General features: G+C 42.5%; 1 protein-coding gene across 1 annotated transcript in view; it reads left to right on the forward strand.

Annotated features, from left to right (window-relative positions):
- Positions 1-12,214: 12,214 nt before the first annotated feature.
- LOC138975764 (piwi-like protein 1) overlaps positions 12,215-21,586 on the forward strand; it is a 68,462-nt gene continuing 59,090 nt past the window's right edge. Inside the window, exons 1-2 of the mRNA XM_070348515.1 lie at positions 12,215-12,299; positions 16,037-16,119. Of these exons, the coding sequence (XP_070204616.1) occupies positions 16,042-16,119 (78 nt within the window). The 5' untranslated portion in view covers positions 12,215-12,299; positions 16,037-16,041. The remainder of the gene's footprint in view (positions 12,300-16,036; positions 16,120-21,586) is intronic.

The following is a 21,586-nucleotide window of genomic DNA, read 5'->3' on the forward strand; positions in this document are numbered from 1 at the left end:
CGGGGGAGTAGCGATACGGGGGAGTAACGAGCCGGGGGAATAACGAGCCGGGGCGGGACTCAGTATCGAGCCGCCGGGGAGAGTAGCGATACGGGGGAGTAGCGATACGGGGGAGTAACGAGCTGAGCATCTCGTTACTCCCCCGTATCTCTTCTGCTTAAAATATATACTTTTTTTTCAAATATGTACTGTACACGAATGTACAGGCAGATCTGACAGTTGTAAGTTCTTTAAACATGCTCTCTCTCTCACTCTCTCTCTCTCTCTTGAAAATTCAAGTAACTCAATATTAAAAAAAAATAATAAAAAGGCACGGGGGAGTAACGATCCGGGGGAGTAGCGATAAGGGGGAGTAACGAGCCGGGGGAGTAACGATACGGGGGAGTAACGAGATGCTCCCGAATAATTATTCTCCTTCATTTAAAAAACTATGCATTTTATTCACAAAAATCAAACCACTATGATTTTGCAAGGGAAATCACTTTTGAGGCTTGGATGCTTATTATTCCTTCATAATGCCAATCAGGGGCGTATCACATCATTACTGCATTTAGTCAGGGACCTATCTATGATCAGTTTAGTCAAGTCACCAATGTGTGTCTATGAGGGAATAACGTATGAAAAGAGTGACATGGACAGTCACTGTTGGTGAAGTTACTAACAGGTAGCGACTTTAGAGGAGGGGGATGGGTCCGGCCTCTAACTTTACAGCTCGGAGACACCCCGGTAAGGAATTACCGGCGTTTCATAACTAACACTTAGCGGACTTATCGAGCGTAATTGGTTTTACAATTGGTTTGTCAGTAATTGGCCAGTATATGAGTTGCAGCTTCTTCAAGAATACGGGGCGAAGCTGCAAGAAGCTGCAACATTACTACCGCCCAGTATTTATTTTTACTGCCCAGTAATTATTCATTTTCCCCCGGCATTAATGTGTGTCTGGCGGAAGGTCGGCAGCTACCAAAACTGATTGGTTATTTTTAGCTCTCTACAAACAATATTTGAACAAAATTTATTCTTGAAAAAGCTGCAACTCGGGTCATATACTGGCCTGTAAAACCACTTTAACTTACGCTCAATAAGTCCGCCAACTGCTAAGTGTTATCAGGGGCGGACGAGGGGGGGGGGGGGGTGGGGGGGTTCTGGGGTTTCCGGAAACCTCCCCCCAGCCAAAAAATAAAAAATTTTGTGTGTGTTTTTTTGGGTTGAGTTTCAATTTTTGGGGTATTAATCAGTGACAAAATCTGCTGCCTGAAACTGGTAATGATCATCCTCAGATTGCACCAGATTGCACCATTTTGCATCCTTTTTGTCATTAATTTTGTTTGTCAGTTTTTGTTTATTTTCTTTGTGTGCAAGAGAGTACGTTGTAATATCAAAATTGATTTTAAAAATTAATTTAAGGCGAGAATGAGTTTTTTTAAGCCCTTGAAATTTGTTTACCACTTGTTTGTGTAGACCCCCTAGCAAGAGTGATGCAACCAAACACCTTCAAGTACAGAGGTTTTTGATTTTGTGCACTCATCCCCCCCCCCCCCGAAAAACAAAAGTGTGTACTGTTTTCAGTTTTAAAGCCAGGAGAGGCTTAAATAGCAACTCTTGAATTGCTAAAAATTCACTTTCAGCTGGTTAGTTACAAAAACCTTCAAGTTTACAAGATTTTTTACTTTTGTGCATCTCCAATTTTAAGATTTTGTTTAAGCTTAGAGGAGCTTCTAAAGGCCCTTCTTGAAATGTGTTTACCACTTGTTTTTGTAGACCTCCTAGCAAGAGTGATACAACCAAACATCTTCAAGTATAGAGGTTTTTGATTTTGTGCATTCTCTCCTCCCCTCCCCCATTTGTTGTTGTTTTTGTTTGCTGTTATCAGTTGTAAAGCCAGCAGAGGCTCAAGTAGCCCCCTCATGAAATGCTAAAATTAATTTTCAGTTGGTCAGTTACAAAAACCTTCAAGTTTACAAGATGTATATATTACTAGATGAATACCCGCTTCGCCGGGAAGAAGTTGAGCCGAATACCCGGGTGCGCCGGGGACCCGGCTTTGCCGGCGCACCGCGGCACGAAGAAAGGGAGATAAACGCGCAAAACACTGGAGATGAGTAAAGATAGTATAACGGGAATATGGATTGAGCGTTGTCGACAGTGACCTTCTAAAAATAGAAACGGGAATATGGATTGACGCCACACGAAGGAAGGGAGATAAACGCTGAAAACACTGGAGAAGATAAGGAAGAGTTACTGGGAATGGATCCAGAGAAAAACCAAAATCGGTTCAGCGCTGCGCGCTGAGAGCACGTGTTGAAATATCTCATCGAGCAGGTTGTGTCCGGGGTCTACCTGAATATGGCCACCAAATTTGAAACGGATCCATCGAGAACCTTGGGCGTGCATCGCGAACACACACACACACAGACACAAGTCGTATATATCTATAGATAGACTAGATGAATACCCGCTTCGCCGGGATACCCGGCTTCGCCGGGAAGAAGTAAAGCCGAATACCCGGCACCCGGAAGAAGTAGAGGTAAGCGTGGACAGTGACCTTCTAAAAATAGTAACGGGAATATCCGGCTTCGCCGGGATGAAAGCGTTGTGGACAGTGACCTTCTAAAAAATAGTAACGGGAATATGGATTGACGCCACACGAAGGAAAGGAGATAAACACAAAACACTGGAGAAGATAAGGAAGAGTTACTGGGAATGGATCTGGGAAGATGAACAGAAAAACCAAAATCGGTTCAGCGCTGCGCGCTGAGAGCACGTGTTGAAAATTCTCATCGACCAGGTTGTGTCCGGGGTCTACCTGAATATGCCCACCAAATTTGAAGCAGATCCATCGGGAACTTTGGCCGTGCATCGCGAACACACACACACACACAGACACAAGCCGTATATATATATATACTAGAGGAATACCCGGCTTCGCCGGGGTGAATCGCGAGACAGAGAGCGTGGCGGTTCACCACAATCACCTTTGAAGGCGAAGTCCTGTCAAATGGGATTGAGAATTTTAGAGCTTATTTCTTAGCCCTATATTATCTGTTGTGGCTTCTCAAATGCCAGAACATACAGACAGATAAAAGATGATAAAATCGTTTATTTAACGTCACTCTGTAAAAACATTGGCGACATTTGTCTTAGATTAAGAACACACACAGGCACGCACACAAACTTTCCCTTTATGTACAGTGGTTCACCACCCTCCCGCCCCCCGCACACTCTCGCTCATCTATACTGTTCAAAAAAAGAAACGCATAGTTGCTACTTGCCAAATTTGTTTTATTTTTCGAAAAAATTAACAGAAAATCCAATATTTAGATTATTTGTTTGAAATTTGGTATGGACACAGTTGAATGCACACACAGTTCATTTGCATCTTCAAATCAATCAGTCAATCAATACGATTGGGTGACGAGGCTGTCAAGTCAGTAGGGGGTGTGACTGCCTTGAGCAGCAACAACTGCCCGGCACCTTCTGGGCATGGACTGGATCAGATGCCGGATATCTTGCTGTGGGATGGTGTCCCACTCCTCCTGAAGTGCCTGCAATAGATCGCGGTGATTTGCCGGCGCTTCTTCTCGCCTGCGCACACGTCTGTCCAATTCATCCCAGAGGTGTTCTATCGGGTTCATGTCTGGCGACATGGATGGCCAGGGAAGCACCTGGACATGGTGGTCGGTGAGGAACTGGGTGGTGAGTCGTGCTGTGTGCGGGCGAGCGTTGTCCTGCTGGAATATGGCATCCTGGTCAGCCAGAAGAGGAAGGGCGTGTGGGCGCAGAATTTCCTCCACGTATCGCTGGGCAGTTATGCGCCCTTGGACGTGCACCAGGGTGCTCCTTCCAGCGGTATTGATCGCCCCCCACACCATGACGCCTCCACCACCATGAACGGGTGCCTCATCCACACAGTTGGGCGCGTAACGTTCGTTTACTCTCCGGTAGACCCTCCTCCGACCATCATGTCGCTGGAGCAGGAAGTAGGACTCGTCGCTGAACCACACGTGTCTCCAGTGATTCCGGACGGTCCAGCGAAGGTGCTGGTTGCCCCACTGCACTCGGTTCTGGCGATGGCGGCGGGTGAGGACAGCTCCTCTGTGAGGTCTGCGAGCTCTCAAACCAGCTTCATGCAGGCGGTTCCGCACGGTCTGGTCCGATAATCGGTGTGGCCCGGGGAGAGCCTGGACAGAAGATGAGGCCGACAGGAAACGATTCCGGAGGTGGCGGAGCCGTATGAAGCGGTCGTGAGCAGCAGTTGTCGCCCTTGGTCTTCCCGCTCGTGGCAAGTCAGCAACGGAGCCAGTGGCTTGAAACCTGACCCACAGTCTACTGATGGTGCTCTGGGACACGTGGAAGTGCCTGGCGATTGCACTTTGACTTTGGCCTGCTTGTAAACGACCCAATGCAATTTGGCGGTCTTTTCTGCTCAATCGGGCCATCTTTCGTCGCTGAATTGTCGTCTGATTTCTTTGTGGCGAACAATCCGCTTTTATGGGTTTTGGAAGACATGGTGAGAGCTCAATATTCCCCGAGTTTCACGAGATTACACTGAAGCATGACGAGTGGTCATGCCAAATGAGCAATTTTGACATTGTAGCCACTGATAACGCATGCGTCACGTGCAGAGCTCACTTGTAGCAATGGACGAAAGGTCGACGACCAGATAAACATTTTCTGCAGTTTGGGGGATATCCTTGTAGCCATATAACTAAATTAACCAAATATTACAAGCTATGCGTTTCTTTTTTTGAACAGTATAATTAAAAATGGTGTTAAGAGATACTTGGATATAAAATGGTATTTTTAAAAGATCTGATAAAAACATATAGTAGCTGTATGAGAAGCAATGGCGTCAGCCGCAGCAATGTCTCTTCATATCCAGGGACCAAGTGGGTGCGTGTGCATAAGTCCAGCGATAAGTTTGGGACCTTGCCACCCAAGGTCTTTATTAAAACTTAAAAGATAGCTTAATTTTTCCTTTGAGGTATTTGGCAGAATATTTCTATTTGAGTTTATAAACTGAGTCAGGGGTTGAAAGTGGCATGAGTTCAAATCACACTCCAAAGTCAAATGAGCAATGGTGAGGTCGGATTGACAGGTGCATTTAAGCTCTAGAAATTGGTAACTCCCAGCTTCTGCCCTTAGGCGGTTAATCCTTTTTATTACACGTGGGCATGCATTATAGGTGTTCATCTGTTTTGATGGGGCTTCCCGAATGAGCCAGCCAGAGCTTATAGCCTTGTGCATATATTTGTTCCTCCATTCTCTCCAGAGAAGAGAGTCTGTAATGCTACTGATCTCAGAAGCAGACAATGGCAGGTCTACCTCGGAGGCGCCCATGCCTTGGGCAGCTTCTTTAGCGGCTTTGTCCGCTTTCTCGTTGCCAGGCACGTTCACGTGTGCTGGACACCAGACCAGGTTAATCTCGCTTCCTTTTTTTATAATTTTATTTGCCAGCTCCTTTATGGCAATGACAAGATCATGTCTTTTTGATCTTTTGTTAGATCTCAATGCTTCAATGGCTGCTTTGGAGTCAGAGAATATAGCTATCTTTTGAGGAGGTGTGTTCTTGAGATTGAGATGAACAAGCGACATGCAGATGGCAAGGAGCTCAGCTGAGAAGATCGAGTTTCTGTTGCACAGTTTAAATTTCCCAGTCATGTCATCGCTGGGGATTACAAAAGCTGCGCCAGCCTTCTTGTCATCCAACACTGACCCGTCTGTGTAAACATGAACATGGCCTTTGTATACAGTATCAATGTGCTCAAGGGCTTGTATCCTGAGTAATAACTGATCATCCTTTGTAGCTGTGCAATATTCTGTGTCAAAATTCATTTCTTTCATTGTCCATGAGGGATCACGAGATATGGGGTTTTGGGCCACATCATTTGGGTCGACACTGATTTCACTAAAGAGTGAAGCATTGAATTGAGCCAGTGAGGAGAAAGTAGTGCCAAAGTGGGCCTTTTTGTTTTGGACATGATTGTAATGCGGTTGTAGCTCCTCTTTTGTTGAGTTTTGCACTGTGTTGGCTCGAACATTGTAATCTGCGCAGCACTTACGCCGCCACATGTCAAGAGGGAGGAATCCTGCTTGGTGGTATACAATGGCCTGCTTTGAATGCCTTGGGTGTCCGAGGGCAAGCCGAAGGGCACGACATTCCGCTGACTGTAGCTTATCAAGCCATTTTCGAGCCGACGAGAAGTAGGCCTCCTGTCCATATGATAGTCTTGATCTTATAAGAGCTCTGGTGATGTTTGTTAGAATAACTGGGCACTTTGCCCATGGTTGGGCAGCCAGTATTTTAAGAAGGTTGATGGTCTTATTTGCTTTGCTTAAAAGATACTTTAAGTGAGCAGTCCATAGTCCATTTGAGGTGAAAACTACGCCCAGATATTTCACCTGCTGACTGGGTGAGACAACAGATTTATCTAGTGAGAACTGTATCTTTTCTCGATCTTCCAGTTTTCGGTTTGTAAAGACAACGAATACAGTTTTCTCGGCAGAGAGAGTGAAGCCATTCTCCCGCATATAGTTCGCAATGTTATCTATAGCTGTTTGCCACTCTTTAGAGAATTTGTGTTCTGTTTTATAGGTTTTGTTTTGATACTCTTTGCATAGAGCAATATCATCCGCATAAAGCGTCAGTTCGGCTCCATGTGTTTTAATTGTCGATATGTCATGCAGCATAATGCTAAAAAGCAGTGGTGCTATTACTGAGCCCTGTGGCACTCCCATGTCAACTTTGCGAGTGGATGATTTGGCACCTTTATAATCAGTTTGAAAGGATCTGTTCAGTAGAAAGCTTTTTATGTATTGAAACATATTACCACTGATGCCTAATTGCTTCAATTTGAACAACAACATACAGACAGACAAAAGCCGCTAGACCCCATCACAAACAGAACGCTATAATCCACAGGTGTTGCTTACACACACACACAAACACACACACAGAGAAGCCGTATATATATATGTATATCTATATCTATAAATATATAGAGATAGGTGACAGTGTATTTTTCGCGTGGCTATAAATTGATTCGACCTTTTCACTTTGACAGTAAGAACAACTTACGGGTGCAAGGGAAGCGTTCTGGACAGCGCAGTGACATTCTAAAAATAGTAACGTAGAAACGGGAATATGGATTGAAGCCACACGAAGGAAGGGAGATAAACGCAAAACACTGGAGAAGATAAGGAAGAGTTACTGGGACTGGTGAAATGAACAGAAAAACCAAAATCGGTTCAGCGCTGCGCGCTGAGAGCACGTGTTGAAATATCTCATCGATGATATTGTGTCCGGGGTGTAGCTGAATACGGTGTCCAAATTTGAAAAAGATCCACCGAGAACTTTGGCGTTGTGATGTGGTCTAGCGGCTTTGGTGTGTCGGTATGGGGGCCCGGGTAGCTGAGGTGGAACCAAAATCGGTTCAGCGCTGCGCGCTGAGAGCACGTGTTGAAATATCTCATCAATGAGGTTGTGTCCGGGGTCTCTCTGAATAAGCCCACCAAATTTGAAGCAGATCCATCGAGAACTTTGGCCGTGCATGGCGCACACACACACACACAGACAGACAGACACAAGTCGTATATATATATAGATATAGATGCATCTCCAAAAAGCTTGTTTGTTCTAAAATTTACAAGTCGGGAGAGGCCACCAAAACCCTCCCTAAAATGCTAAAAATCATTTTCGGCTGCCCCCTTAGACCCCCCAGCAAGGGCGCTGCCCCTGCACCCCGCCGGAAAACTTGCTTCACCCGTGAAATGTAGTCAGATATGGAACAATATGTATACCCCTGCCCAACGAAGTGTGTTTGAGTTGATCCGTCTTCTGTGTGCGCGACAGCTTCAGATGTGTGTTTGAGTTGATCCGTCTCTCCACTCCCTTTTTTTTTAGGTGTAGGGGGTGGGGGAGGTTTGTTCATATCAACTGACACTTTATCAAACCATTTGAATAATTCATATACAAAATTCTGGTGGTTGCTGTGTAATAAAAAAACCAAGTGTCGCTGAAAACAGAGATGTGCTAATAAATTTAGCTTTCATGTGTGTGTATGTGTGGTGTGTGCGTATGTACTCCGTGCACTGGCGTCGGAAACTGGGGGGGGGGGGGGAGCTGCTGTTTCGGGGGGGGGGGGGGGGGGAGCAAATGTCTTTTTGCCCCCCCCCCCCAATATTTAGGATGACAAAAATATTCACAGAGAGAGAGAGAGAGAGGGAGAGAGAAAGAGAGAGAGAGAGAGAGAGAGAGAGAGAGAGAGAGAGAGAGAGAGAGAGAGAGAGTGTGAGAGAAAGTGAGAGAGAGAGAGAGAGAGAGAGAGAGGGAGAGAGAGAGAGAGAGTGAGAGAGACTGAGAGAGAGAGAGAGAGAGAGAGAGAGAGAGAGAGAGAGAGAGAGAGAGAGAGAGAGAGAGAGAGAGAGAGAGAGAGAGAGAGAGAGTTGATAAACAAAATACCCCCCCACACTCACAAAAAAGAAGTATATTGTCTCGCGTGTAAGAACTTTATAGCCGCCAGACTCCCCACCCATCTCGCAACCCCGGCCATCTCCTCACGTCTCTCATCCCCTCTCCACTTGAATTTTTAGTTCATAAAAAAAAATAAAACTTTCATTTGTGAAAATTATTTGTTGTGCCTTTCGTCACAGGGGCAAAAATTAGCTTCCATTTTCCCTCTTTGCCATGCCTTTTGATCCATTTTGCTGACCTAGCCACCAAAGCATGGCAAAGAGGGAAAATCAAAAGTTTCTATGTGTCCCTTTAAACCTGTAATTAGAATACTCAAGAAGAATGATATTATCATTACATTTTTGAAGATCATAAATAATTTTTGTCTTTGGACATTTAATTTGAATTTTTAGTTGAGAACAATAAAGAAGACATGTTCAATGTATGAAACGTATTACTTGTTGAGTTTGTATTCATTGGGCGGGGGTATAAATATCAATTTCACTTAAGATTTAGTATCATTGTATCAAAATATTGTTCCATGTACATACAGACATACACACAGACAGACGGACAAAGTGAATCCAGTACACCCCCTCCAACTGGGTAGTGATTTTCAGTTTTCCAAAATGTAGCGAAAAGTAGCGAAATATAGTGAAATGTAGCGAAATGTAGCGAAATGTAGCAAAATGTAGCGAAATGTAGCGAAATGGAGCATGATAAAAACGAACTTTTCGAACATTTGGAGCTCCAACAATTTTCGTAGTTATCGATTCAGATTATCAAGTTGTAATACTGAACATTTGACTTTCATGCCCAGGTAAGTGATAAGGCTTAAATCCAAAGTGTAAAATATGGAGCTGACACATTGAGATCACAGAGAGAGACTGAGAGACTGAGAGACTGATACTGTTTATTGTGTAGTTCAAAAGGATGGAAGTTGATTAGTCGTATATATACGATATATATCATATGTGACTCGGCATAAGACCATACAAGTAAAAACTATGGCTTACAACTTGTCCCCATCACCGTTCCAATATATAGTAATAAGTGATCAGAGTACATAATACATGCAAAAAAACACTAAAGGATCAGTCAAATCCAAAATATCTACAAACCCAAAAAACACTAAAGGATCAGTCAAATCCAACAGCCACAATATTGACAAATCCAAGAAATCCAAAATATATACAAACCCAATAAACACTAAAGGATCAGTCAAATCCAAAATATATACAAACCCAAAAAACACTAAAGGATCAGTCAAATCTACCCTCTGCTGCTACTCGCAACGACAACCACCACAGGCTGGCTTTGAGTGCCCGTAAGCACTCTGGCTAGCAATTGGCTTACGATCACTTTCACTCTAGGTCTGATGACGACTGGTCTATCATGGTGATGACCTTTGTGTACTTCCTGCATATGTCCCCTTCTTCTGTGTGCTTGCGGTCTTGACCTTTTTTTGACCGGGAATCTTCAAGTGACCACCCTGTCTTTTGTTGCAATGTGTGATGTCACAGAGTCAAAGTCTTTGGTTTCAACCCGTTTGTTTGCACTTGTTTTGGCATATTGATTGCTTGATGTGACAGTCTGTTTCTGCACAGTCAGCGTTTTTTACTGGGAATCTTACCCCCCCCTTGCATCTTGTTGCTTCGCTCATGTGTGCAATGTGTGTCACAGAGTCAAAGTCACTGTCACTGTCTTTGGTTTTAACCCTTTTGTTGGCACAGAGTGCACCACTGGGAGAAGAAGGGGACCTTTTTCTTTTCTTCGGTGTGCTTGTGGTTTTGGCACATTGTTTCCGTTTAACTGGACCTGGCTTCTTGCCTTTATGTGTTGGTGCACGGGATGTTCTGCATCCGTCTGTGCTCCTGACTACTTGTTCGTCTGTCAGTACCAATGCAGACATGAACTTTTTGAAACGCTTGCTCCTTTTGCCCTGATCTTCAAACAACCAAATGTCCCGCGAGACAACAAATCTGTCAAACTGTGGCGTCAAAGAAAACTCCCCAACATTTATGAACGACCTTTTTACTTCGCGGTATTGTTGGCGAACAACCGCATGCAGTTTATTCACCAACTCAACAAGTTTGAGAGACTTCCAGCTAACAGCCTGTTTGAGCACATGGTTGATGCTCTCGCAGTTGTTGTTTGTCCAGCGAACGTTTGCCAAGAGTAGGTTTTTCATTCCTGTGTATGCAGCAACATTCTGCAAAAGCAGTGGTGTCATTTTGTCCACATACTTCTGAACACCCGAGTCTGAGGGAGAAACCATGCATAAACTGTCTTTAGCTTCGACCTGGTCATCAGCCGACGCCAGGATTTCATTGCGCCCGAAAATCAAATTTTCGAAGTGCTGCCTTTGTGACTTCGGCAAACCCACTTTGTCTTTCAATGACGCAGAGAAGTTTTTCTGCAGGTGAAGCGAACAACACATAAGCAGAGATCCGGGGAACGCCATCCCCATTGCTTTTCTCATCGCAGTTTCCTCATCACTGCCAAGAACATGTAACTCTTTACAATCTGCTAAAAGGTCTGCCAGATGCTGGAAAAAGACAGTGAATGTGGCAGTGTCACTATTCCCGTGTAAAAATAAAGGCCCGCAAAATAGAGGATGGTCTCCCGTCTTGCGGTTCATTAATGCCAGGTTTTTGTACACAAGAACAGTGACGTGGACGCTCCCGAGATTAAAAGTTTTGTCCACACCCAAAACTGTCGCTTGTGCAGAGCAGGGTGGACAACAGAAGCATCGTAGATCACTGATTTGTTCTTCTGTGTACAAAACTATGCACGGCACTGGCTTTGCCACGTTGGCGAACAACCAGTGCCAGTATTACAACTTGATGATCTGAATCGATAACTACGAAAATTGTTGGAGCTCCAAATGTTCGAAAAGTTCGTTTTTATCATGTTCCATTTCGCTACATTTCGCTACATTTCGCTACATTTCACTACATTTCGCTACATTTCACTACATTTCGCTACATTTCGGAAAAAATAACTACCGCTCCAACTCAAGTTCATTGGGCTGGGGAATAAATATCAATATCACTAAAGATTTAGTATCATTGTATCAAGATATTGTTCCATATACACACAGACATACACAGAGACAGATGGACAAAGTGAATCCAGTATACCCCCCTCCAACTTCGTTGGGCTGGGGTATACATATTGTTCCATATATCATCTGACAACATTTCACGGGTGAAGCAAGTTTACCTTTAGTAGAGTTTCAGAACAATCATGTAAATTAGTAAGCTTTCAGAACAATCACGTATGAGGGCTTACATGTTTACGATGAAATAAATAGTAGAATTTCAGAACAACCATGTAATAGTCACTTTTCAGAACAATCACGCGTAACATACGTCAGGCGGGTTGGCCGCCATTTTGAATTAGCCGCCTTCTTGGATACCGAAAAGTCAGAAATGTGACATCCTATTTGGGTGTCTTCTAATATGTTATTTGAAGACATACATGAAATAAAATTGCTTCTAACAGGCAAGGTTGATCAAGTTCACTATTTTTTAAAGCTACAGTTTTGAGCTCTTGGACTACTAAGCATGCAGGAGTAAATAATGATCAACCGGCGGTTGGTCATTTGAATCCCTTGCAGATTTCTTATGTTGACATCCCCGTACATGGAACAACGATTGTCGTGTTAATTTATATTTTTGTTTTTGATATTTTTGTTTTTGATAGTTACATTTTTGCGATACATTGTAAATACAAGAGCTTTAATTTAACCGATTTTTTTTTTAAAGAATAGTAATATTCGGAGGCAAATGTCGACCTCCATCAGCGTCTGAAAATTGTTGGAGAACGTGGTTGGAAAAGTTGACAGGTCAGTTTATCTTGCAATCCAAAGGGCCTTCAATGAAGTTATTTTTGGGGAAAAGATTTTGGGTAACTTTATTTGGTGTAATGCTTTTGATAAAAATTGATGGCTTGCTTTTGGTGGAATCTGGAGAGAGAAAAAAGGCTCCTAACAAGTTGATCATGTTGATTCCCGCGGATGGACCTCGTGGTCCATGGAGGGACTCGGATCGAAAAATGCATTCGAATTTGTATGCTAAGGACTGAATGCACTTCGTGTGTGAAAAAAATAACCGAAAACCAATATTTAAAAATTACTATGAATAAACTGTCACGGTTGGGTCCCAAATGTGCGAAATTTTAACTTTCGTCTTCAGTTCTTGATCTTGATATGTTACGCCAACACTTACGCTGTTGGGGTCTATGTCGACCAAAAGAATGGGATTCACTGTAGGTCGAGTTCCTGTACAGGGTGTAGTTCCTGTAGCGTTTTGCTAATATCAATGAAAGTCACGTGATGCTCAGCGACATCGTTAGAATTTGATGTTTTTCGATCTTTTTTTGATATTTCTTAGAAATTCGAGTATGGTTTGCAAGTTTTATTGAAAAACAGCACCCTGTGGGATTCCCTGTATACTAGATTGCCAATTTTAAAGTCTTAGGTATACAGGGAATCCACCTACAGGAACTCGACCTACAGAGAATCCCACTCTTTTGGTCGACATAGACCACAGGCGGAAGGTATCGTCCACTGGACTACCACTATCACAGAAAGAATACTAGGTACGTCACTCACCTTCGAGTCTTCTGTGTTCTTGGAGTCGCTTCCTGGGGAAAAATATTGTTCAAGACGGTTTGCCTCTTCCTACAGTCTGTGTAAGGTCAAATAAATACAGTTGAATGATTGTTTGAACTTTATGCACCTTTAGTTTTCAGCTTCCGTTCGCCGCAGGTTGTTTTTAACCATCATTTTTGGACGAATCTTCGTTTGCGAGCCGCTAATATCCACCTTGCGTCAAATCATGCATCCGGCACCGAATATGCATACCACCGCTCATTGGTCTAAAACGCTTCCCTTTGCTGCACGATATTTACATATATGTTTTAGACCAATGAGCGGTGGTATGCATATTCGGTGCCGGATGCATGATTTGACGCAAGGTGGATATTACTATTAGCGGCTCGCAAACGAAGATTCGTCCAAATGATGGTTAAAAACAACCTGCGGCGAACGGAAGCTGAAAACTAAAGGTGCATATAGTTCAAACAATCATTCAACTGTATTTATTTGACCTTAGACAGACTGTAGGAAGAGGCAAACCGTCTTGAACAATATTTTTCCCCAGGAAGCGACTCCAAGAACACAGAAGACTCGAAGGTGAGTGACGTACCTTGTAGCCTTTCTGTGATAGTAGTCGTCCAGTGGACGATACCTTCCGCCTGTGCATAGACCCCATCAGCAACACTTACACTTACAGGTCCCAAACTTGGGAATATTCGTTGGCGGAAAAATTGGGGAGAGCACTTGGTGTTTTAATTGGCGGTTGGCAGTTTTCCTCTGAATTCGTTGACCGTTGACGACTGGATCGTGTTGTCATCAAGGTTGTTCCAGTCAGTAACTGTTCTTGTGAAAAGAGTACCTGTACACTGGTGTTTTAGTACACTCCACAGTAAAGCACTGGCTGTTGTTTCTTGTGATATTTCTGACTGTGGCTGATGATGTAAAGTCTTTGTTCACTCGTTGTTTCACTTGTCTTTGATTTTTGTTACTTTCGTAGGCCGTTCCAAAAGGCTACATAAAGACTAGAGAAGTAAGGTGAATAAAACCAAATGCTCTGAACAGGAAATTGAATGGCCTTTCCAATGTTTGTCAGAAGTGTTTGGTTTGTGCATAGTCTGATTTTTTGCAGATTTTAAAATAACGGGCTATGGTTTTTGCCAGGTCGATTTTAGAGGTGACCTTGTTTGATAGGCTGTCACGGGATGCTTATACAAAGTACCATCAATCGGACAAATGATACTAACAGCTGACATAATTACCTTTTCCAGCATATAAAGTTCAACTAAAATGAATTGCAGTTTAATGCTTTTGTTAGCGTGCAATATTTGTTGCAAGAATTTGTTTACAAACTTTAGCCAAATTTGCGATAAAGTGGACTGTCATTTAGGAGAAGTCCCCTGTACAGACCTGTTTACCCTTACGATTTTGGCGTAATTTATTACGATTTTCTGCAAAAAATACGCCATTCCGCTATACGTGTCAAGACTACGATTTTCATAAATTTATTAAAAAAAATGTAAAAAATAAAAAATTTTTTTTAATCAATTCACATGTTTGGCATTGGTTTTTTTAATGGCAAAATGGGGTGAAAAAGCACAGCACTGACCAGAGATCATATCTGTCTGATGAGACGCTGGAGAGCCTTATTCTAGTGGTGAAGTCTCGCCCTCACTCATTCGGCAAGCGCAAGTACAGTTAGAGAAGCGCTTGACACACTGAAAAAGGCCTACTACGAGCAAAAGAAAAAGAATCAGTGATGCATGTGCTTTTGATGTGATCTTTGAAATTATGATGACTACAAAAACTGACTGATGTGTTTTGTTTGTGAATGATGGATATATATGTGCATGATTGCGTTTCGCAGACACAGTTGTCATGTGCGTTGTAATTGGCGACGAATGCTGGATGATTACTATTTTTGTGCCAGGATTACTATTTTTGGGGCTGAGCATTACTCCAAAACACTTATGGGGGTAAACAGGTCTGCCTGTACCACATACGATATAAATATTACAAACATTTTGTATGATTTGGATGTTTTAATAGTAAACATTGTTTCACTAAATAATTAAGAATGAAAGATACAAGAAATCAAATCACACCCTGTCACATTAAACATTGCTGAAAGTTACCCCGTACTGATACATACACTGGACCTCACCAAAATGTTACCACACATACTAAGTTAAAAATAGCAGTTAACCCTTACACTGGTGCAATTCTGTAACACATGTTACATAGCCACTGGTGAATTAACAATAACAGAGAGAAAAATAACAAAAAACGGTCATATAGGTTTTCGCAGCCATGGGAGGTAATCGGAACCGACCAAACAGACTGAGCCAGTAGCGCGACATATGTTGTAACAACCAGGTGACAGTATACGTAAAGTAGCGCAACATATGTCGCGACAACCAGCCTAAGGGTTAAAATGGAAGTAAGCACATGTTTCCATAAACACACCTGAAATACTTCCGATTTTTTGGTAGTATTGTATTCTGCCTTGTAAAGTAAAGTTGCTTTCTTCACATGGACAAACAATAGGCCCTGTGGATTTCTGATCAAAGTGCATTGGTTTTGCTTCATTACACTTAGTTTTTAGTGCACTAAAGAGAAAATTTTGGGTTCAATATTGACTTTGCAGGTTTGAGGAGATAGTACATCTAGAATATGTGTTTGGAATATCGGCATCAACATTTAACAATATGGGGGGAGAGAGAGCTGGTAGCACCAAAAGTTGTTAAATTGTTTAGCAGTCTGCGGAACATTGCCCTGATCGGTTGCGCCTTTAAGTTTTGATTCAAGAACATAACGAGTACTTATCAAGTTGAAGTTTGTGTAGAATTCCATGTTTACAGGAACGGAGGGATATGTGACGCTGGTCTGTGTGGACGTTGGTAGTTATTCGTACGCATGCGTATCTCACAATTCCAGAAACTGCAAGAAATGGAATTTTTATTATTCAGTATTTTGTTTTGTAACAGGAACAATGACTGGTAGGGCAAGAGGAAGAGCAAGGGGCCGTGTCCGAGAGGCAGCTGCCCAGAGGCCGGGTTCTGAATCAGGGGTAAGTACTAAGATTCGCTCTTTTCTGTTCATGTATTATTAAACATTTTATATCCCCCTTGGAAGTTCAACACATTATTGTGATGAATGGTACATCAAGGACAACTAGTCCGATATTCTCTGTATTAATTGGATTTTATCATGTCAGTGTAGGTGTGTTGTATCTGTCTGTCTCTGTGTGTCCGTTTTGCTATTGTACATTGCCGTGAGCTCTGGTGAGAAGGGGTGATCAATAAGTGATTATGTGTGCATTGCCTTGAAAATCCATTTAGTACAAACATAAAAACTGTTCATGGAAGGTAACTTTTTAAAACAAGTCATTGCCAGGACTTGATCTTTGGCGCATGTGCGTTTATTGAAGTGATAATTTTGCTTCATGGCATCTAGTGCGGAATTGGCGTTGCTTGCTTGGTAAGTGGTGCTGTCAAGTTGGCTCTGTCTTGTTGACTTGAAATCTGCAGGGCACTGAGTGCAACCACTGTTCAGTATCACTTTGTCCGTACTTGTTCCTTCCCCTTGTGTTTTCCTACTTGTATACACCCCCATGGACTCTGTCATGGCTTCGACATGGAACAAGAGCATCGTTCTGCTTTTACCCTTCTTGTAATGTCCTTTTTACATTTAGTCAAGTTGATGATAAAATGATGATAAAATCGTTTATTTAACGTCACTCTGTAAAAACATTGGCGACATTTGTGTTAGATTAAGAACACACACAGGCACGCACACAAACTTTCCCTTTATGTACAGTGGTTCACCACCCTCCCGCCCCCCGCACACTCTCGCTCATCTAATTAAAAATGGTGTTAAGAGATACTTGGATATAAAATGGTATTTTTAAAAGTTCTGATAAAAATATATAGTAGCTGTATGAGAAGCGATGGCGTCAGCCGCAGCAATGTCTCTTCATATCCAGGGACCAAGTGGGTGCGTGTGCATAAGTCCAGCGATAAGTTTGGGACATTGCCACCCAAGGTCTTTATTAAAACTTAAAAGATAGCTTAATTTTTCCTTTGAGGTATTTGGCAGAATATTTCTATTTGAGTTTATAAACTGAGTCAGGGGTTGAAAGTGGCATGAGTTCAAATCACACTCCAAAGTCAAATGAGCAATGGTGAGGTCGGATTGACAGGTGCATTTAAGCTCTAGAAATTGGTAATTCCCAGCTTTTGCCCTTAGGCGGTTAATCCTTTTAATTACACGTGGGCATGCATTATAGGTGTTCATCTGTTTGGATGGGGCTTCCCGAATGAGCCAGCCAGAGCCTATAGCCTTGTGCATATATTTGTTCCTCCATTCTCTCCATGCAGAGAAGAGAGTCTGTAAGGCTACTGATCTCAGAAGCAGACAATGGCAGGTCTACCTCGGAGGCGCCTATGCCTTGGGCAGCTTCTTTAGCGGCTTTGTCCGCTTTCTCGTTGCCAGGCACGTTCACGTGTGCTGGACACCAGACCAGGTTAATCTCGCTTCCTTTTTGACTCACATGCGAAGCAAAAGTGAGTCTATGTACTCACCCGAGTCGTCCGGACGTCCGGAAAACTTTGACGTTGGATATTTCTTGGACACTATTCAGTCTATCAGTACCAAATTTGGCAAGATGGTGTATGATGACAAGGCCCCAAAAAACATACATAGCATCTTGACCTTGCTTCAAGGTCAAGGTCGCAGGGGCCATAAATGTTGCCTAAAAAACAGCTATTTTTCCCATTTTCTCTGAAGTTTTTGAGATTGAATACCTCACCTACATATGATATATAGGGCAAAGTAAGCCCCATCTTTTGATACCAGTTTGGTTTACCTTGCTTCAAGGTCAAGGTCACAGGAGCTCTTCAAAGTTGAATTGTATATATATTTTGAAGTGACCTTGACCCTGAACTATGGAAGATAACTGTTTCAAACTTAAACATTATGTGGGGCACATGTTATGCTTTCATCATGAGACACATTTGGTCACATATGATCAAGGTCAAGGTCACTTTGACCCTTATGAAATGTGACCAAAATAAGGTAGTGAACCACTAAAAGTGACCATATCTCATGGTAGAAAGAGCCAATAAGCACCATTGTACTTCCTATGTCTTGAATTAACAGCTTTGTCTTGGATGACCTTGGATGACCTTGACCTTGGGTCAAGGTCACATGTATTTTGGTAGGAAAAATGTGTAAAGCAGTTCTTAGTGTATGATGTCATTGCTAGGTTTAGTTACCCTAAAGGTCGAGGTCAAGCATGTGAGTCGTATGGGCTTTGCCCTTCTTGTTTTATAATTTTATTTGCCAGCTCCTTTATGGCAATGACAAGATCATGTCTTTTTGATCTTTTGTTAGATCTTAATGCTTCAATGGCTGCTTTGGAGTCAGAGAATATAGCTATCTTTTGAGGAGGAGTGTTATTGAGATTGAGATGAGCAAGCGACATGCAGATGGCAAGGAGCTCAGCTGAGAAGATCGAGTTTCTGTTGCATAGTTTAAATTTCCCAGTCATGTCATCGCTGGGGATTACAAAAGCTGCGCCAGCCTTCTTGTCATCCAACACTGACCCGTCTGTGTAAACATGAACATGGCTTTTGTATACAGTATCAATGTGCTCAAGGGCTTGTATCCTGAGTAATAACTGATCATCCTTTGTAGCTGTGCAATATTCTGTGTCAAAATTCATTTCTTTCATTGTCCATGAGGGATCACGAGATATGGGGTTTTGGGCCACATCATTTGGGTCGACACTGATTTCACTAAAGAGTGAAGCATTGAATTGAGCCAGTGAGGAGAAAGTAGTGCCAAAGTGGGCCTTTTTGTTTTGGACATGATTGTAATGCGGTTGTAGCTCCTCTTTTGTTGAGTTTTGCACTGTGTTGGCTCGAACATTGTAATATGCGCAGCACTTACGCCGCCACATGTCAAGAGGGAGGAATCCTGCTTGGTGGTATACAATGGCCTGCTTTGAATGCCTTGGGTGTCCGAGGGCAAGCCGAAGGGCACGACATTCCGCTGACTGTAGCTTATCAAGCCATTTTCGAGCCGACGAGAAGTAGGCCTCCTGTCCATATGATAGTCTTGATCTTATAAGAGCTCTGGTGATGTTTGTTAGAATAACTGGGCACTTTGCCCATGGTTGGGCAGCCAGTATTTTAAGAAGGTTGATGGTCTTATTTGCTTTGCTTAAAAGATACTTTAAGTGAGCAGTCCATAGTCCATTTGAGGTGAAAAGTACGCCCAGATATTTCACCTGCTGACTGGGTGAAACAACAGATTTATCTAGTGAGAACTGTATCTTTTCTCGATCTTCCAGTTTTCGGTTTGTAAAGACAACGAATACAGTTTTCTCGGCAGAGAGAGTGAAGCCATTCTCCCGCATATAGTTCGCAATGTTATCTATAGCTGTTTGCCACTCTTTAGAGAATTTGTGTTCTGTTTTATAGGTTTTGTTTTGATACTCTTTGCATAGAGCAATATCATCCGCATAAAGCGTCAGTTCGGCTCCATGTGTTTTAATTGTCGATATGTCATGCAGCATAATGCTAAAAAGCAGTGGTGCTATTACTGAGCCCTGTGGCACTCCCATGTCAACTTTGCGAGTGGATGATTTGGCACCTTTATAATCAGTTTGAAAGGATCTGTTCAGTAGAAAGCTTTTTATGTATTGAAACATATTACCACTGATGCCTAATTGCTTCAATTTGAACAACAATCGTTGGTGCCATACTGTATCGTAGGCTTTTTTGATGTCAAAAAAGACAGCAAAGAGAGACTTCTTGCGTGAGAGAGCTTTCTTAATTTTGGAGGACAGTTTAACTGTTTTACAATGTGATCCGAGACACCCCTGCCTCGACGGAAACCGGCTTGGCACAGGGGTATTACCTTTTTTCTTTCCATTTCATCTTCTAGTCTGGATTTTAGTATTCTTTCATAGATTTTGCTCAGATGGGAGGTCAGAGATATAGGGCGCCAGTTGGAAGGGTCAGCTCTTGGTTTTCCAGGCTTTAAAATGGGGATCACAACAGCCTCTTTCCAAGCTGTGGGAATCAGGCCAGACTTCCAGCATGTTGAATAAAAATCCAGTAAAAGATTTAATCCTTGGTTTGGTAAATGTTGTATGACCTGATAGTTTATTGGATCAGAACCACAGGCGGATCGGACTTTTGTCACCGATGCTATAGCCGTTTTCAGTTCTTGAATGGATAAAGGAGCATTTATTTTTAAGGAAGGGTTGAGTTCTGGGTCGTTTAAGTCCTGTTTATCCTCCCACTTCTTACGGAAGAGTTCCTGCTCACATAACAGTTTATCTGTTTGGCTTGCTGCTGCAAAAATATCTGCAAACAGTTCTGCTTTTTCAGGAAGGCTTTCATATTTTTTTTCCTTCGTGCATAAGAGGACGTTCAGCCTGCTTGTGTCTGCATTTAAATTTCCTTATTTTGGTCCAAATTTTTCCAGCCGCTCACTTTGCTGGACATGCTTTCAAAATATTCTTTTTTTGCTTTGTCTATAATTTTGTCACATTGTTCTTCAGTTGATTTCATATTGTTGTGGTTTTGTGCAGACCTGAAGCGATCATACTTCTCTTTTGCAGTTCTTTTTAACCTGATGGCTGTTCTGCATTCTTCTGTCCACCATGGGCTCTGATCAGTTCTACTGGGTCCGATAAAAAGTTTTGTTTTGGGGATTGACAGTTCCATTGCATTCAGCAGGTTTGATCTTAGCTGTTTATATTTGTTGTCGATACTTTCTTGGGACTCTGGATTGCCATCCAAGAGGGTATGTGCATCGGCAGACTTAGTGACAGCATCCTTGAAAACTGCCCAGTCCGCCTTTTTGAGTCACTTGAGAAAAAGTGACTCTATGTAATCGGTCAGTGTTAGTCTGTCCGGCCGGCCGGCCGTCCGGCCGTAGACACCACCTTAACGTTGGACTTTTCTCGGAAACTATCAAAGCGATCGGGCTCATATTTTGTTTAGTCGTGACCTCCAATGACCTCTACACTTTAACGATGGTTTCGTTGACCTTTGACCTTTTTCAAGGTCACAGGTCAGCGTCAAAGGAAAAATTAGACATTTTATATCTTTGACAAAGTTCATCGGATGTGATTGAAACTTTGTAGGATTATTCTTTACATCAAAGTATTTACATCTGTAGCCTTTTACGAACGTTATCAGAAAAACAAGGGAGATAACTAGCCTTTTCTGTTCGGCAACACACAACTTAACGTTGGGCTTTTCTCGGAAACTATAAAAGTGACCGGGCTCAAATTTTATGTGAACGTGACTCATTGTGTTGTGAATAGCAATTTCTTCCTGTCCATCTGATGCCTCATATAATATTCAGAACTGCGAAAGTGACTCGATCGAGCGTTTGCTCTTCTTGTTATAATTGTATTTTAAGGCTTTTGGACCTGGCTCTGTGTGGTGATTTCCCAATAATGGATATCATGATTGGTAAGTGGTCGCTTTTTAATTTATCTGACACAACGCACCAGT

The sequence above is a fragment of the Littorina saxatilis genome, linkage group LG9 (assembly GCF_037325665.1).
Source record: "Littorina saxatilis isolate snail1 linkage group LG9, US_GU_Lsax_2.0, whole genome shotgun sequence".
Classification (NCBI taxonomy): domain Eukaryota; kingdom Metazoa; phylum Mollusca; class Gastropoda; order Littorinimorpha; family Littorinidae; genus Littorina; species Littorina saxatilis.